The 16,700-nt window shown below is 45.0% G+C and overlaps 1 protein-coding gene and 1 long non-coding RNA gene across 2 annotated transcripts in view; one reads left to right on the forward strand and one right to left on the reverse strand.

Moving 5' to 3' along the window:
* CDHR3 (cadherin related family member 3) overlaps positions 1–16,700 on the reverse strand; it is a 64,722-nt gene that overhangs the window by 40,592 nt on the left and 7,430 nt on the right. Inside the window, 3 exon segments of the mRNA XM_031665853.1 lie at positions 7,271–7,370; positions 10,433–10,596; positions 16,170–16,432. Of these exon segments, the coding sequence (XP_031521713.1) occupies positions 7,271–7,370; positions 10,433–10,596; positions 16,170–16,432 (527 nt within the window).
* Positions 9,239–10,399, forward strand: LOC116274495. Its single transcript, XR_004183180.1, has 3 exons — positions 9,239–9,263; positions 9,483–9,559; positions 10,377–10,399. It is a non-coding gene; the product is annotated as an uncharacterized LOC116274495 (long non-coding RNA).

Below are 16,700 nucleotides of genomic sequence, written 5' to 3' on the forward strand. Positions count from 1 at the left end.
AATGTGATAACGCTAGACTTGGCTATAAAATCTTCTCCAGTTGGGCCCACAGTCTCAACAACTCATGCAGAAAGGAAAGAAAGGAAAAAAGAAAAACAGCAGCAGATAAAAAGGATGTGGAGAACTGTAGAACTAGGCACACGAGAATTTTCTTTTTAATTTCGATTAAGAGGGTGATTTCCTGGAATCTTGATATTTTTTTTCTTTTTAACACCAGGCTAATTTCTTTTTTCTCTGAACCTAAGAGCTGTGTTAATGGGAATAGCAGTTTTGTACTTAGAAAGGAGATAATATCCAAAGACTAAAAATATTGTGTCATGTGGCCATTTGCCAGCAACTCAGCAAGGCTCTCTGTAAAACCTGGCATTTTCTCCCCCTTTTTAAAGGCTTGTTTAATCAAAGCTGCTCCCTTGATATTCATTCTTGGAAAACAGAAATTAAATGGAATGAAAAGCAACTGCAGCCCCTCGCTGCCCCCAGTCCTGGCTAAGAAAAGTCCTGAGTAATCAGATCAATTCAGTTAACAAATGCTTGTCAGACAAGCTCTCTGGTTTTCCTGCTGGGAATATTTCTTTACCACCACCCCAGGTTTCTCTATTTGCAGCCCCTTTGCAGCTAGGTTTGCTCTCAGACACAAAAGCTTTAGTTTGGAAGACAAGAAGCCCATCCTTCCTGTCCCATTCACCCTTGATCGTGCCTTGGTGTAGGGAGAAAGGAAGGTGGGAGGGAGCTGGCCCAGTTTCCAGAAATGTCAGGCTCCCTGGGGTAACAGGGGAATGCCACCTCCAGGCTCACTTCCCCACTGCAGTCGGAGTCACAGGCCAATGATTCAACCTGTGCCATTTTGCAGCCATCAGTTGCTTTCAGGCCTGCAGTAGAAACAAACAAGAATTCAGCCTCTTGTCTTTTATACAATAGAGGAGTCAACTACCAGGCCACCGCAGGCCGAGTTTCCAGAGGGAAAGACCCTTATTCTGCCCACATCCAGGGAGTGTCAATGGCTCCACAAGCCACTGAGTACATGGCCCCAAACCCACCCCAGAGGGCCAGAGCACTCAGGACTGTGGCAAGTTACAAACATGTTGCCACATTCCTATATTTTTCAATGGAAGCTGAATATTTTGTAAAAGCCTCAATTCCTCTCTTTGTTTTCTCCTATTCCACCCTTGTCTCAGCTCAGAGGTGGGACGTGGAAGAGGAAGGAGGGAAGAGTGCCTAGAAGAAAAAGACTACCGTTAAAAAAAACTACCCACTGCAAGCCCTTAACGTGGCTCCTGCTTGTGGTTCATTGTTCTGAGGATGAGCTAAGTGGGTTACAGGCAAGTACTTGAATGTTTTTAAGAAGAGACACGATGACAAATGCAAAACGCTGTTATTAATGTAATCCTTCACCGATAAAGCTGCAGATCCTATGCCCTCACACTCTGTCATTCTTTTTCCATAATCGGCCTGGGTTCTGTGCTGCAAGATTCAGGCTTTGCTAATCTTAATAACAATGATTCCCATCTATTTGAGAGTGTCTCTCTCAACATACAAACAGCCAGCAGTGACCACATATTTGGAGTGGGAATTGTCCAATACCATTGCTTTTTCCTTTTATGAGCATTTTAACAAGAACCTGGAGTAGAATGAGGAACGCCTTTTGCTAAGACTTCAGGTGGTGACTCCTGAGTTGGCAGGCAGACACCAGGGCAGCTGAATGAGTGGGGCAGGTGGGGGTGTACGGTGGGGACAGGGATGCTGTCACTCAGAAAAGAATGGGGTGGGAAGCCAGTGACAGAACTTGCCAGAACAGAGTAGAAGGGAGTTGGGTCAGGAGACCTGGGTTCTCACTGGAGTTACCTGGCCCCTCAGTTCCCTCCCTCATCCAGAAATAAAGTACTGCTCAATAGACCTGAAAGATCCCATCCAGCTAGGACCCTTGACAGGGCCAGGTTTGGCATATGATGACCACTTCATTCACAGGAAAACAAAAACTCACAACCGGCTGCCACTTCCTAGAGCCATGAGCAAGATGAAAATAGAAAGAGAACAAGGGCCCCTGCTGCCCTCCCAAAAGTCCAGGTAGTAGCTAGGTTATTGCTCTTTTAATTTAATCCTTTGTCTGCCCTGGTGGAGACAAAGCACATTGCATTTTATGCAAAAGCCCTTCTTCAATGGAAAGGCCAAGAGAAAGCCCCTTAATGGAGAAATTGCTGCACTAGATCATTTTGCCTCCAGCTGAGAGATTGATTAACATCCTGGGAGTCTCCAAGGAGGCTCTTCTGCAGTCACGGTGGCCATTTCCAAGCAGAGGGGGAAGCAGAGAGTGTGGGAGTTGATGGGAGGAGGGTGGTCTCAAAGAGCCTCCTTCAGGGAGTGGAGAAGAGGTGGGGGAGTACCCAAAGAAGAAATGCCAGTAAATATAATTATTCACATGCAGATCATCCTTCTCACGTTCTGAGCCCATTATTAATGCATACCTCCAAGCTCTACCCGCATGCCCACCACAGCACAGAAGGTACCCAGGGAGGGGTAACCAATGCTAGATCTAAGCCTGTGCCCGGCCAATGCATTAGCCACTACCCTCATGTACGTGTGACTATGAGCATTAAAATGTGGCTGGTCTGCACTTAGATGATCTGTAAGTGTAAAATGCACATGAATTTGAACACTGAGTATGGGGAAAAAAAATGCAAAATATCTCATTAATCATTTTATGTTGACTATGTTGAAATATTTTGAATATACTGAGCTAAATAAGCTATTAAAATTAATTTCACTTATTTTGTTTTACTTTCAATGTGGCTACTAGAACATTTAAAATTACATATGCAGCACTCATTTCCGGCTCACGGTATAGCTTCATTGGACAGAGCCGGTGCAATATCGAACAGTGTTGGTCCAAACAATGTACCAGCACATGCCTTTTAAATTTCACTAAAAAGAAGGGAGCAAATACAAGTGGCTTCCAGATTAGTACCTATTTTACATTTACTGTGATACAGTTTCATTTTATTAAGCTGGAGAAGAGTTGTAAGATTTGTCATTTTAAAGGGGTTGAGGTTTCAAAATGCATCCTATAGCTATTGTTAAAAATCCATTATTCATTCTCTAGTTGCTGCCACCAGCAGGGTGACTCGTAGACCCCACCAGGTTAAGATGACAGACACAAACCAAGCCTAGTCACTTCAGGCATGTGCTTTGGTGTGTTGTTAAAGTCTGTCCCTGTTCGTTCAGTCCAGTGGTTCTCGAAGTACATGGTACATCAGAATCACCGGGGAGGTTTGCATTCAAACTCAGCATTCTCATGCAATGTCCAGGAATCTGCATTTTTAAAATCAGCCTAAGTATGTTCTAATGCCTGAACACACTTCTAAAGCCTGCAAAACACTTTAAAACCAGTGTTTCCATTGGGTGTGGTGGCTCACATCTGTAATCCTAGCACTTTGGGAGGCCAAGGTAGGTGGATGGCTTGACCCCAAGAGTTTTAGACCAGCCTGGGCAACACAGCGAAACCTTATCTACAAAAAATACAAAAATTAGCTGGGCATGATGGCGGGCACCTGTAGTCCCAGCTACTTGGAAGGCTGAGGTGGAAGGATCACCTGAGCCAGGAAAGTTGAAGCTGCAGTGAGCCGTGATTGCACCAGTGTACTCTAGCCTGGGTGATAGAGGTGAGACCCTCTCTCAAAATAAACAAACCAATGTTCCCAGCCTTTTTCACCAGAATAATTGCCTCAGATATTTGCCAAATATGCAAAATTGTTCTCAGACAATGCAGAAATGCAGACTCAGACTCGAAAACTCCAGGAGTGGGACTTGGAAATTTGGGGAGATGATGTCACAAACCAGCAGTCCTTAACCCTGGCCATGCATTAGATTCCCTGGGGGCTTTATAGTCCTGATGCCCAAGCCATATCCAAGTCCAATCACATCAGACTTTCACTAGGTGGGATTTAGACATCTGTGTTCTTTGAAGTTCTCCCAGTGGTTTCAATTTACAGGCAAGGTTGGGAAGCACAAGTTGGTCAGTAGCAAATTAACCCACCTCCCTTCTACTTTTACGAAGTTAACTATGTCATTTGCTTCTACTTAGTACCCCCAAGCGCCCAGAATAAAACGTCTAAGTACAAAGGCCATAATATGTTATGTCCTAAACTGTTACTACCTTTTTCTAATCTGAGAAAGTTTTCTTCCAGATTATGTCCACCGCTCCTGCAGGCTGGCTGTTGACTTTCTGTACAGCTGTTAGTTCCAGCACAGGTGTTAAATATTTCATTAACAATTTCTGCTGCAACTCTGAGTACCCCCTCCCCAAACAACTCCTCAACTCACTGCAGAAGCCACAAGCCCCTGCAGCTGCTCTCAGAACGCTTTTGATGGCACCACATTTTTTTTTCTGAAGGGAGCAACACCTGCTGCAGTTGCTTCCCACCTGGGCAGCTTTCCTTCCTCTGAAAGGGTAACTGCCTGATCGATGAGGTGTTTTTAAAGGGGCCATGACCTTATTCTGTCTGCATAATTTGGAGAGATACATTTAAAGTGGAGATTTAAAAACAAATATATATTTGTCTTCACAACTGAAATTCTTTCCAATTTGCCCCCACTGGATCCTATACAAACTTTACAGTAATTGTCATACTGAATTATAATTAGTGTATGCATGTGTCAGAAATCAGAACATGATACCCCAAAATATGGCGTCTTGGCAATTGAAAAAAACCTCAGAAGCAAGAAGCCCACTTTCTCCCGACTTTCTCCCCTGAAGCACGATCATAAAGGAATTCTCTGACCTACCACCCCTAAAAGAAGGTCATAAGAACCTGATTCTAGAGGATTCCAGACCCTACAACCAGAGACCAAGAAGAATCTGAACAAACAGGGCCTTGCTAAGTTCCCTCAGTTTATTACCTTTAGGTCATACCCCTTTTAGTCCAGTTACGATTCTACACGACTGCCCATTCTTCATCGAACTTCAGCATAAAAATAGTTTTCCCTGGGAGTCTTTGGGTCTTCATTTATGAAGCCTCCCATGTCATGTAAAACTTTGGTTAAATAAATTTGTTACACTTTTCTCTTCTTGTTAATCTCTCCTTTGTTATAGGAGTGTCAGCCATAAAATTTTTGACAAGGGAGGAAAAGCTATTCCTTCTCCCCCACGCATAAATCTCTGCCATTCAGTTTACACTTCCTGAGGTCAATGTGTCCTACTCAACTCTGTTTCCAAAGTCTCTAATAGGATGCCTGGCACACAGAGAGTTCTTTGTAAATGTTGAAATCAACTAAATATGTAAGTGAGGTGCTATACTTTGGGTTTCTGACCTTATCTCCATCCAGAATCCTGGGTCACCAGTAAGCAAAAGTGGCCATAGGGCACAGTTCTGGCCAGTGAGATGTAGCAGAAGTCCTCTGGGTAGGGCTTCCAAGAGTTTTTGTTTTCCTGACAAAAAAAAGGGACAGATTGGGCCTGTCTTCTCTACCCTGTATCCCTCCCTGCTTGCTTCTTTCTTCTTCCTGCATGGAACTCAGAAGTAAATCCTGGAGGTGCAGCAGCCATCTCGCAATCATGAGGTGAGAAAAAGAGGACAGTGCCAACAAACATGCTCTGGTTAGAAAAACAGAAGCATAGGAAGAGCCCAGGCTCCTGATGGTAGCAGCTGCACCAGTACTGAACTGCCTGCCTGCGTCTAGACTTAGTAGAGAAGAAAAAAAGTTCCCATGTACACTCCCATGGTTAAGTTTTGTTATTTGCAGACAAACATACTCCTAACTAGTATGAGAAGGATGTTAAGAAGTATGCATTTCAAACACCTAGGATTTCTCTTAACACATAGACACCCATTAAATGTTTGCATATTCATTTATTCATACAAATATTAACATGAATGAATTCTGAATGAATGAGTTAATGAATGAATGGGTGATTTTTTTTTTTTACACAAGATCATCTTCTAATAAAAACAGACTATTCCCTTACTTTAAGTTGTATTCAACAATTTTATAACAGCTTTGTTTCAGAGTCTGTAGACTATATATATTGGTCCTAGCATTCCCGAGGCTCATTTCTTCCTGTTAGAAAAAGTAGTCCAATTGAAGCTGCAAATCATACAACAAACAGTAGAAACAGCCTCCTGGTGTTACCAATTCCCCGAGTGTCATATTTCAAGTATTCTGTGTAAGGCAGGGTGGGCAGAAGGGTTTCCTGCTCCAAGATTAGTCGGGTGGGATTCGCCTTTTTTTTTTCCTCTCCAATCTGGGCAGCTCAGCTGCAGTGTGTGCACAGGGCACGTTAGTGGGCAGAGCCAGGAGCTGAGGCATCCACTCCCAGGGACCAACTAAGAGGCTTCACCTGAGGATTGGTGGTTACAGTTGCCCCACTAGTAGCTACATTAAGAAAGCTGATTAAGAAGGGAGAGAAGAGACATTCGCTGTCTCAGATTGAACCATGAGGCAATTCCCAGGACCCAATCTCCTGCTCTACAGCCTAGAATTCTGTGGACTCTTTAATTTTTTTTTTTTTTTTTTTTTTGAGACAGGGCCTTGCTCTATTGCCCAGGCTGGAGTGTAGTGGTGTGATCATAGCTCACTGCAGTCTCAAATTCCTAGGCTCAAGTGATCCTCCCACCTCAGCCTCCCGAGTAGCTGGAATTACAGGCACGCACCACCATGCCCAGCTAATTTTTTTATTTTTTGTAGAGATGAGGTCTCACTATGTTGCCCAGGCTAGTATCAAACTCCTGGGTTCAACCCATCCTCCTATCTTGGGATTACAGGCACCAGCTGCCGCATCTGGCCTCTTCATTTTTTAAACTTGGCTCTAAGCAGCTTGGCTTCCTATCTTGAGAAAGGTATGTAAATGCTTGGATTTGGGGTGTACATTTTATGATTTTAAAATAGAGCTGGTTTTTATCAGCTTCGATTTTTAAAATATTGAGCAGTTTTGATATACCAGGCACTGCGCTAAGTGGTTTTACATGCATTGTCTATGTAATACTCACAGCTTCTCTACTGCGATAGGTGCTGGTACTCTTCTTGGTTTACAGATGAAGAAACTGAAGCTTAGAGAGGTAACAAATTGGCCTAGATCACACAGAGCCACAAATCCACTCTAGAGTGGCCCCAGAGCCCCTTTATTCATTCCAACTATCCCGCATACACTGGTTTGGAAGTGGACAGCACATTCCCCCGATTGCTACCCCAAACCCACCCCACCAAGACTCAGGACAGCAGGCTCCTGTGTCTAACCTAACACGGACAAACACCACCTCTTCCATATAAGGACACTTACACTGAGGGGAATTTTTCGGCTTGTGTCTTCTGGATCAAAGGCCTCAACCTGGTAAATGAATCCAGGGTTTGCTCCTTCTACTATGTAGAGGTGTAGACCTATACCAGTGTCCAAAGTGGAATCAGAAACATCTTATTAAAGCAAAAATGGGGAATTCCAAAATCAGGGCAGCTGTACACAACCAAGGGAATCAAGCGCGTTGGCATCGTGGGGCCAAGAACGCAATAAAAAAATCCATGAGCAAGACCACGGGCCAACTGTCCTGCATGGATCCATTTAGGGGAATTCATAAAGTGCTAGGGTTGGCCAAGCGGGTACCGAGTCTTCATTCATGTCCTCTGTCGAGAGGTGCTCCAGAGTGATGCTCTTTGAGTTGGGGGAAGGAGGAGGTGATGAGGCAGAGAGCTGGAAAGTGAACCCAGGTAGGAACCTCCGGTGTGAGGCTCCCCATGTGCTGAATCCGCTTTAACGTGCAAATCCCTCCTCAACTGTGCTAAGTTACTCCTTGAAGGACACTTGGCAGCTCCGCAGAAATGAGCCGCTGAAATGAGGGACCTTACAGCGGAACAGAGATAGACAGAATAAGTAGGGGAGGGCTACAGAGGCTCAAGGGAGGAACCAAAAATTGATTTCATCTGTTTCAGAGTTTTTCACGGTGATGCGGGAGGAGGGAGGAGCAGGCGGTACCAGCACTGACCGAGGGGCCACAAAGCTCTCATTCGGGCATTTTTTTTTGTCTGAGCGATGACGGACAATATGAAAAGTAACTTGGCCGGGCGCGGTGGCTCATGCCTGTAATCCCAGCACTTTGGGAGGCCGAGGTGGGCAGATCATGAGGTCAGAAGATCAAGACCATCTTGGCTAACACGGTGAAACCCCATCTCTACTAAAAATACAAAAAACTAGCCGGGCGTGGTGTCGGGCGCCTGTAGTCCCAGCTACTCGGGAGGCTGAGGCAGGAGAATGGCGTGAACCCGGGAGGCGGAGCTTGCAGTGAGCCGAGATCCGGCCACTGCACTCCAGCCTGGGCGACAGCGAGACTCCGTCTCAAAAAAAAAAAAAAAGAAAAAGAACTCACTCTTTTGGGGGCACCATGCTGAGGACTTAACATACATTTTCTATTTTCATCTTCATAACAGTTCTGTTAATATAAAGCAGCTATTGTATTTATTCTTTTAGTCTAATTAGTGCTTTTCAAATGAGAACACTGAGACTCGGGGAAGCTATGAAGTTGTCCTAGCTAGGACATGATAGAATCAAAATTCAAATCTAGATGCCTTACATCTGAGCTTGAGCTTTCACTCACTTTTTGTCAGTCTCATGCTTCATTTAAAAAAAAAAAAAAAAAAAAAATCTACTGAGGGCTATGTCCAGACACTGATCTACACACTGGGAATACAGCAGCTCACAAAACAGAACCTTACTCTCATGCAACTTCCGTTTCCATGGGAAGATATGGATAGCAAAATAATTGAGTAAAATCTGTGTATATTAGTGAGAAACATTATGAGAAATATCGGGGAAGGAAGTGTGAGTTGGGTTACAATTTTAATAAAGTGGCTATGGAAGGTTCACTGTGGTGGGGAAGGGCATGACACTTGTCAAGATATTTTTTCTTTTTTTTCTTTTTTTTCTTTTTTTTTGAGGTAGGGTCTTGCTTTGCCACCCAGGTTGGAGTACAGTGGCACAAACACAGCTCACTGCAGCCTCGACCTCCCGGGTTCAAGTGATCTCCCACCTCAGCCTCCTGAGTAGCTGGAACTACAGGTACCTGCCACCACACCTGGCTAATACTGGTATTTTTTGTAGAGATAGGGTTTTGCCCTGTTGCCCAGGCTGGTCTTGAACTCCTGACCTTAAGTAATACTACCACCTTGGCCTCCCAAAGTGCTGTGATTACAGGTATGAGCCACTGCACCTGGCCTTAAAGAAATGAGGAAGAGCCGGGAGATAGGAGGGGAGGCAGAGGAATCAGCAAAAGCAAAATGCTGAGGTAGGGTCATGTCTGAGGCATTCACAGGTCAGTAAGGGGGCCAGAGGCTGGGTCACAGGGACTGAGGGGAAGAAGGGGAAAGGAGGAGGGGTGGGAGGGTAAGGAATGTAGGCAGCTTGCCAGATTTAATGGGTTCTTAAGGAGACTCCCTTTGAGTGAGACGGGAATTTCTTGTAGGGTTTTAAGCAGAGTGCCTTGATTTAACTGATGTTTTAATAGGATCCCCCTGGCTGCTGTATGGAAAACAGACGGCAGGGGGGCTGGGAGGCCAGCTGCCAGCCATTGCAACAATCCTGGTGAGATGGGATGAGTGGCTTGGACCATGGTGGTAGTGATGCAGACACTAGGGCGGGGTCAGGTTCTGGGTATATTTAGAAGCTGGCAAGATTTCCTAATGGATTTCATGTCAAGTGTGAAAGAGAGAGGAGTCAAGGATGACTCAAGGCTTGGTCCAAGCAACAGGAAGGATGGAGTTACTGCTAACCAAAATGGGAAAGATACAGGAGAAGCAGATTTGGGTGGGGGTGCAGGGTGGAGGGTGGAGAGGAAGCCAGGAGTTTGGTTCAGAAGCACATTAAGTTTGTGCTGTCTGTTAAACATCCGTGGAGATGCTGGGTGAGAAAGGTGGATATTTGTGTTACGACTGCCACAGTTCAGGGCAGAACCTGGACTGAAATGACTTCAAAATTGTCAGAATAGAGATGGTGCTCAAAGCCATGAGCTGGAAGGAGATCCTGTAAGACGTTAGTTACTGTGTGCTTTGGTCCCTTACATTGTCCCTATTGTAGCAGACACACACTGCCCTCAAGGAGTGAGAGTCCATGGGGAGAATGAACAAGCCAGTCAGTGACTGGGGTGCACAGGGATGAACCTAGGGGCGGCTCAGCCAGGTTCCTCCACAATGATCCACTAGCGGTCTCTCTCCGAGCTTCAGTTTCCTGCCCAGGACCGGGAGGGGACCAGGAGAAACCCTGCCTGTGAAGGGCTTTGCGTTATGATTGGGAGTGTTGAGCTGGAGGACGTTTCATTTATTCCCTGCTCATTAAGCAGCTGCCTTTTCCAGGGAAACAGCTGTTTGTTTATTTACTTTTTCTGTTTCTCTCTGTCCCCCAGGGCCCTCCCTGATGCCACCGGCTGGGCTGCAGTGCACATCCTGGTGTATCCTATCTTCCGCCAAGTTGCCTTGAAACTGGGGTGGCTCGTTCACATCTGTTACCTGGACGGTCAGGACTTGCAGGTCTGTGACCCCAACCTCATCCTTCACATAAATCTGCAAATCAAGTACGTTTGGTCCTGTTTCAAAATCTAGCTGTTCCTTCCCAGTGGTGACAACCTAAAACGAAGTGCAAAATTCTTAGTAACCATGTGAAAGAAGATCTGTTTTGCATGCATGCACTTTGCAAAGGAATATTCCTAGGAAGGAAGCATCTGGCGTCCCAGAAACCAGCATTCTTTCACTGTCAGAGGAACCAGTTGTTTTGCCTTAGTCCTTCCAACATAAGCTCTATGATACTTCACTAAAGGGACTCCTGCATGTGATGCTGCGTTTCCTAGGAAAGAAAAATAGGAGACATTCTCATGCAATTGACTGGAGATGGAAAGCCTGATAATTAAAAAACAGAAAGCCCTCCACTACTTGGGGGTAGGCTCCTAGAAAAATCCTTTAGCTACCCTGAATATAGTTGGATTTCCTCATTGTTAAGAAAGAATACTGAGCTTTCCTGGGATTGCCGTTAAGTGATATCTTGACTCATCACTTCATTCTAATTTTCCCAGAGCCACATCCAAAAATAAACATCTACGTAAGTAATGATATTTACTTAATCAACAGACTGTTCACTTTCTTTGTGCCTTTCCACACATTCTTCCATTGTCGGGAGCTTTTGTTGTCTGCACTATCTGTATTTTGGAGATGTGGTAGGGATGCGAGGAACCAGGGCCAGAGAGACATCACCAGAATCTAGAGCTATTGCCAGCAGGAACTCTGGCGGTCTGTGTTGGGAGGGTCCTGCTCAAACCAACAGGAGACCAGCCTGTGACTGTTCGTATCTATAGGCACAGACTCCCAGCAACTTAGAGCCTTGAACTCCCAGAAAGCCTGGAGCCCTTCGGGACACTGAGGACTAAATTCCATGTATGTCCTTAATTATGCCAACAGAACCTTTTGGTTATTAATATGATTGGGGCCAGGTGATGGGACACTCAGCATCTTGCAGTGAAGACAGAACTTGGCTCTAATTCCATTTCCACCACTGAACTTCTGGGTGGCCTTGGGAAAATCACCTTCCCTTTCCCTGAGTTTGTTTCCATGTGATTGTAACTAGGGAAATAATCGTTGCCCTAGTTAAACAGCTGAAGAATGATACAAGGTATTAAAAAGCTAGGTTAAGGTACTATGGAAACTGAAGGAGAGAAAAGTTCACTGTGAACTGTGTTTAGCTGGGGAAGGCTTCGTGGAGGAGTTGGTAGGTATTGTGTTGGACGTTGCAAGTTCTAGGTTGGTTAAGAGGAGAACAGAGCCACAGATGTGAATGAGTACTTGTGGTGAAGGAAGAGGGCATGGAGGATTGTTGAGCAGGGGGAAAGACGTATTCTTATGTCTACCGGTGAACAGAAGCAGCCTAGGAGGCACATAAGTGGAGATGAACTGGTCTCTATGCTGGGCACATGGTAGTGAGGGGCAGCACAGGGGTCAAACACATAGACGCTGGAGCCAGACTGACTGGCTTCAAAGCCCAGTCTTCCCATTGCTTGACCTTCCTGTGCCTCAGTTTTCCCATCTGTAAAATGGGGATAATAACACCTACTTTTTGGGTTATGAGGATTCAATGAGCTAATCTATGGGAAGTACTTAGAAGACTGTCTGGCACTGAGCAAACACTCTGCAAATGGTGTCTTTTCTAATCATTAAGTAGTCAAAAACTGTTCAAGGAATACATGTCCACTAAAGTAGGTGGAATTCTGTTGAGATGATCCGCTCTCATGATTTACACCCTGGCTTCCTGATTTACACCCTGGCTCCCTGCTAAGCCTGGAGCCCCCTCCTGCACGCCAAGCTTGGATAGATCCTTGACCTCAGTGTTACCTGTTGCCAGCCTCTTCTCCTTGGGGAGTAGCTCTCACACCCCAGAGCAAGGAAATAGAACAGTGAAAAAATGGTCCAAAAAAGTTGTATCTTGGAACCAGAAGAATGGTGTTGCTCTCAACACAAATGGAAAAACTGTTCTTGTTCTTGTTACCAGCGTTTATTGAACATTTTTGTGCCAGACTTGCCAAGTCATTTTGTGGAGCATTTCATTTAATTATCACAATGACCATAGGTTGATAAAACTTCCTCCATTTCACATTTAAGGAGATTAACTAGGAGAGGGAGGTGAAGGAGCTCTCCTAAGGTCATAGCTGGGAGTGATGGAGCCTCAATTTGGTTGTGGGCAATCTTGCTACAGAGTTTTAGTGAAAGACAGTAAGTTTTGCTTTAGGCATGTTAAATTGGAGGTTATTCTGGATAAGGCCGAGCACATTTGTAGGCCACAGTGCTCACGATGGTAGATGGGAAAAGAGAGGAGTCAGGCTCAGAGATGGACAAATGAGAGGGGCAGGTGCTGGCCTCCAGAGGATCTCAGAGAGCCCCTCTTTCCACAGCTGGCTGGCAGTCACTCCTCCCTGGCCTCTTAAGCTATGCTTCTGGTGCTGCTCCAAGAGAATACCCTTGACGACCCATGATTAGCTACAAGTGGCTAAATGAGGATCCAACATCCCTCTTGCTGGGCAATAGCAAACCAGTGCAGCATGAGGGCTATGAACAAGGATTCTTGGAGCAGCCTGCCTGATTGCAAATCTCAAGCCTGCCATCACTCAAGCTGTGTGAACTTGGGCAAGATGCTCAACCACTCTATGCCTCAGTTTTCCCGTCTTCAGTGTGCAAATAACAGTACACCACTTCACAGCATTCTTATGAGGATTAAATGAATGCCTTCACAAAATATTTAGGGAAATTGCTGGCATATGGTAAATGCCTCGTTAATGAAATGTTAGCATTCTCCTCCTCATTATTATCATTACTCCTCCTCACCACTCCCTACACCACCAGAAGTCTCAATAGCTGTGTCCCAAAGCAGGGAGGCTTGGCCTCTTGCATAATTTGGAGTTTACCCTCAGAAAGTACAAATGAGTCACAAGAAATGGTAACCTAGACTCGCCATCCTCCAGAATGTCAAGGCTATCCAAGGAGGGGCCAGGTTCTGCCACAGAGATTTTCATGTCTGGAAGGCTGCAGGAGTAACTCTTGTGAGTGATTTCGGTTGGAGAGTAGGATCTTCTTGAAGGGATGGTAGATGATGTTGGGTAGTTTCTGGGGAGAAGCAATCAGTTCTTAAGAACAGTTTCATGAGTTGTGAAACTGTGGCCATCTTAGTACCAACACAGGGTTGTACGCAGCTGTGGGGTGTGGTGCAAGGAGCGCATATGACTAGGACAGTACACCAAACACTTGAGCCTAGCTGAGTTGAGGTGCTAAGCAATCTGCCCTTTCTAGAGGTTAGGAACAGGATGAAATTCTTCCTTGATTGACAACACTGCTTGAATCCCATGGAATGTGGGAAGAGCAAGTCCCATGAAGACAGAGTTGAGAGCTCACCCAAACAGCGATAGATGTGCATGGCAATGTGACAGAAAGCCTAGGACTGGAAATCAGGAGACTGAATGAAGTTCTTATTTCACCTTTTACAGCTATAAGATCTCAGATAAATTGTTTAAACTTGCTGCATCTCTGTTATATCTAAAATAGGAATAAAACATTTCTAAATAGTGATGATATTAATGTTAGTTGTAACAATCAGGAGATCAAATCGCCTGTGGTGGTGCAGTGCCTGTAGTCTCAGCTACTGGGGAGGCTGAGGTGAGAGGATCACTCGAGTCCAGGAATGCAAGTGCAGCCTGGGCAGCATAGTGAAACCCCATCTCAAAAAAAGAAAAAAAAAAGATCAGGTATGTGAATGTGCCTTGGAGCCTCTATGCAAATTCAAAGGAGCATGGTCATTTTCATCAGTAAAGGCTGTGGACCATAAATGCTGAGGAGGAGAACTCCCACATGGAGACAACCCACATGTCTGTCAATTGATAAATGAAAAAAAAAATATGGAATATAATATAATTCAGCCATAAAAAGCAATGAAGTACTGATCCAGGCTACAATATGGGTGACCCCTGGAAGTTTATGCTAAGTGAAAGAAGTCAGTCATTAAAGACCACATACTATAATGATTCCATTCATAGGAAATGTCCAGAATAGGCAAATCCATAAAGACAAAGTAGAGTAGTGGTTGCCAGGGATTGAGGGGATAAGGGAATAGGTGAGTGACTGCTAATGGGTACAGGGTTTTGTTTTGAGGTGATGAAAATATTCTAAAATTAGATTGTGGTGATGCTTGCATGACTGTGAATATACTAAAAACTACTGAATTGTACAATTTAAATGGCTGGACTATATGCTGTGTGAATTATACTCAATAAAGCTGTTTTTTAAAATGAGAGCACTGGAGCCAGACTGCCTGGCTTCCAATCTCAGCTACCTACTAGCTGTGCAACCCAGGGTAAATTATATAACCTCTCTGTGCTTCATTTTCCCCATCTGTGAAAAGGAGGTAATAAGATAGATACAATCCTTATGTTTTGAGGTGAGAAAAGCAAACACATGCAAAGCACTGTCAACAGTACCCAGTATACACAACTCGCTGTATAAGGGTAAGAAATTGACAAGGCTTACAGGAACCGAGGAGCAGCAGCAGCTGTTAAAGACAAGCTGGATGTCTAGGGAGTCGGTGGACAGGGCAGTTCAGTCACAGAACCAGCATCTGGGACCCAGGAGTATAAACCGCATGCTGCAATGTAGACTGACTGTGTGCTCCTTACCTCCCCGAGGGCTCCCCTGGGGTGATGAGAATACCAGAAATCTGGGCTCTGGCCTTGAGTCATGGGTTCCGCAGGTCTGCTACAGGGCCCCAATATGCATGCTTTTTCCAAGCTCCCCTAGTCATTAATGATAAGCTGAGTTTAAGAGCACCTGGTGGGAACCTCAGGGAAGTAACCCTGACGCATGACCCAGAGGAATGGCAGGTTGGACCAATGGCAGAGCTGATGATAACAGCAGGAGGTTCCCAGGCCAGTTGAGGAAGGAGGTAGGGGCAGGGAATACGGAAAAAATAGGCAGATCCAGACATGGGACCCTGAAGATGCCTTAGAAGTCCTCTGCAGTTACCAGTGGAAAGCATGCAAGAAGCAGGCTTGTCCTCGCTTTAGGGAAGTGACAACTTTGGAAAAGAGTCAAATGACAAACTAGAAAACAGAGCAGCAGAGGCATGCCTCTTGAATGCCAATGGTTGGCTCTGAATTATCCAAGAGGAAACATTCACATGGTAGGGCTGGACAGTTAGACTTATATTTTTATTAAAGGGTGTATGGCTTTTTAATTAAATAAGTCTCCTCTTAGATGATCTTCTGAAAAAATCAGACTCATAGGAAAGCAGAATCACTAGACACAAGTTAATCAGGGCATGGCTTTTAAAGAGATCAATATCCAAACTACTCCACCCAAAGAATTTAGATACTGTAGGCACACCTAAAACCTGATGTCATGTGAGGGGTGGAGGCAAGAAGAAGCAGCCTTCTATTTGCAACACATTGAGTATAATGCTTATGTGAACTGTACGGAGTAGAGAAGGTCCAAAGGCTACACAGGCATCTTAGCACAGAAGGCCCTGGGATATCTCAAACAGGACTTCTGGATCTTACAAGGGGGAAGATTAAACCAGAATGGAGGAATTAATCACCTATCTGGAATCCCATCCACCCTCATTTTCAGGATCACCTCTTTGCAGACAACACCCATGTTGGTAAGTTGTTGCTTACCTCAAAGTAGGTGCCTGACAGCTGAATCACCCTGAAGGCTTCAGTGAGGGGATTTGAGTTGATTATCTGAGGAAATCCTGGGATCACAGGTGACAGTGATGCTGATAACTTCACAGAAAACTTGTGCACTGAAGTCCCAGGTGGAGAATTCTCTGCCACGTTGCCTATAGCAGGTAAGAGGATTAGGTGTAGTGCTTCTCCCCCTGTGGAGTAAAAAGGGTGCAGGATGACATGAACGCAAAGCCTTTTGCTGGGAACAGGGACTTAACAGCTTGGTTTGTGGCTTCAATTCGTAGCTCGGGGTGACGATGGGAGCTGGTCACTCCCCAAGAACAAATGCTCTTGCCAAGTGCTGGCAATGGATATGTGAGATCTTCTGGGAGCCAAGAAAACAACCACTACCAAACAACCAAGAAATCTGCTTCTGCCACTCAGTAAATAAAGCTGCTGCTTTTCTCTTGTCTCCCTGCTTCCCTTCTCTTTTCTCCCAGCCTTTGGGAAGAGCAGGGAAAGATAACTGTGACACCTTAG

Source organism: Papio anubis, chromosome 4 (assembly GCF_008728515.1).
Source record: "Papio anubis isolate 15944 chromosome 4, Panubis1.0, whole genome shotgun sequence".
Lineage (NCBI taxonomy): Eukaryota > Metazoa > Chordata > Mammalia > Primates > Cercopithecidae > Papio > Papio anubis.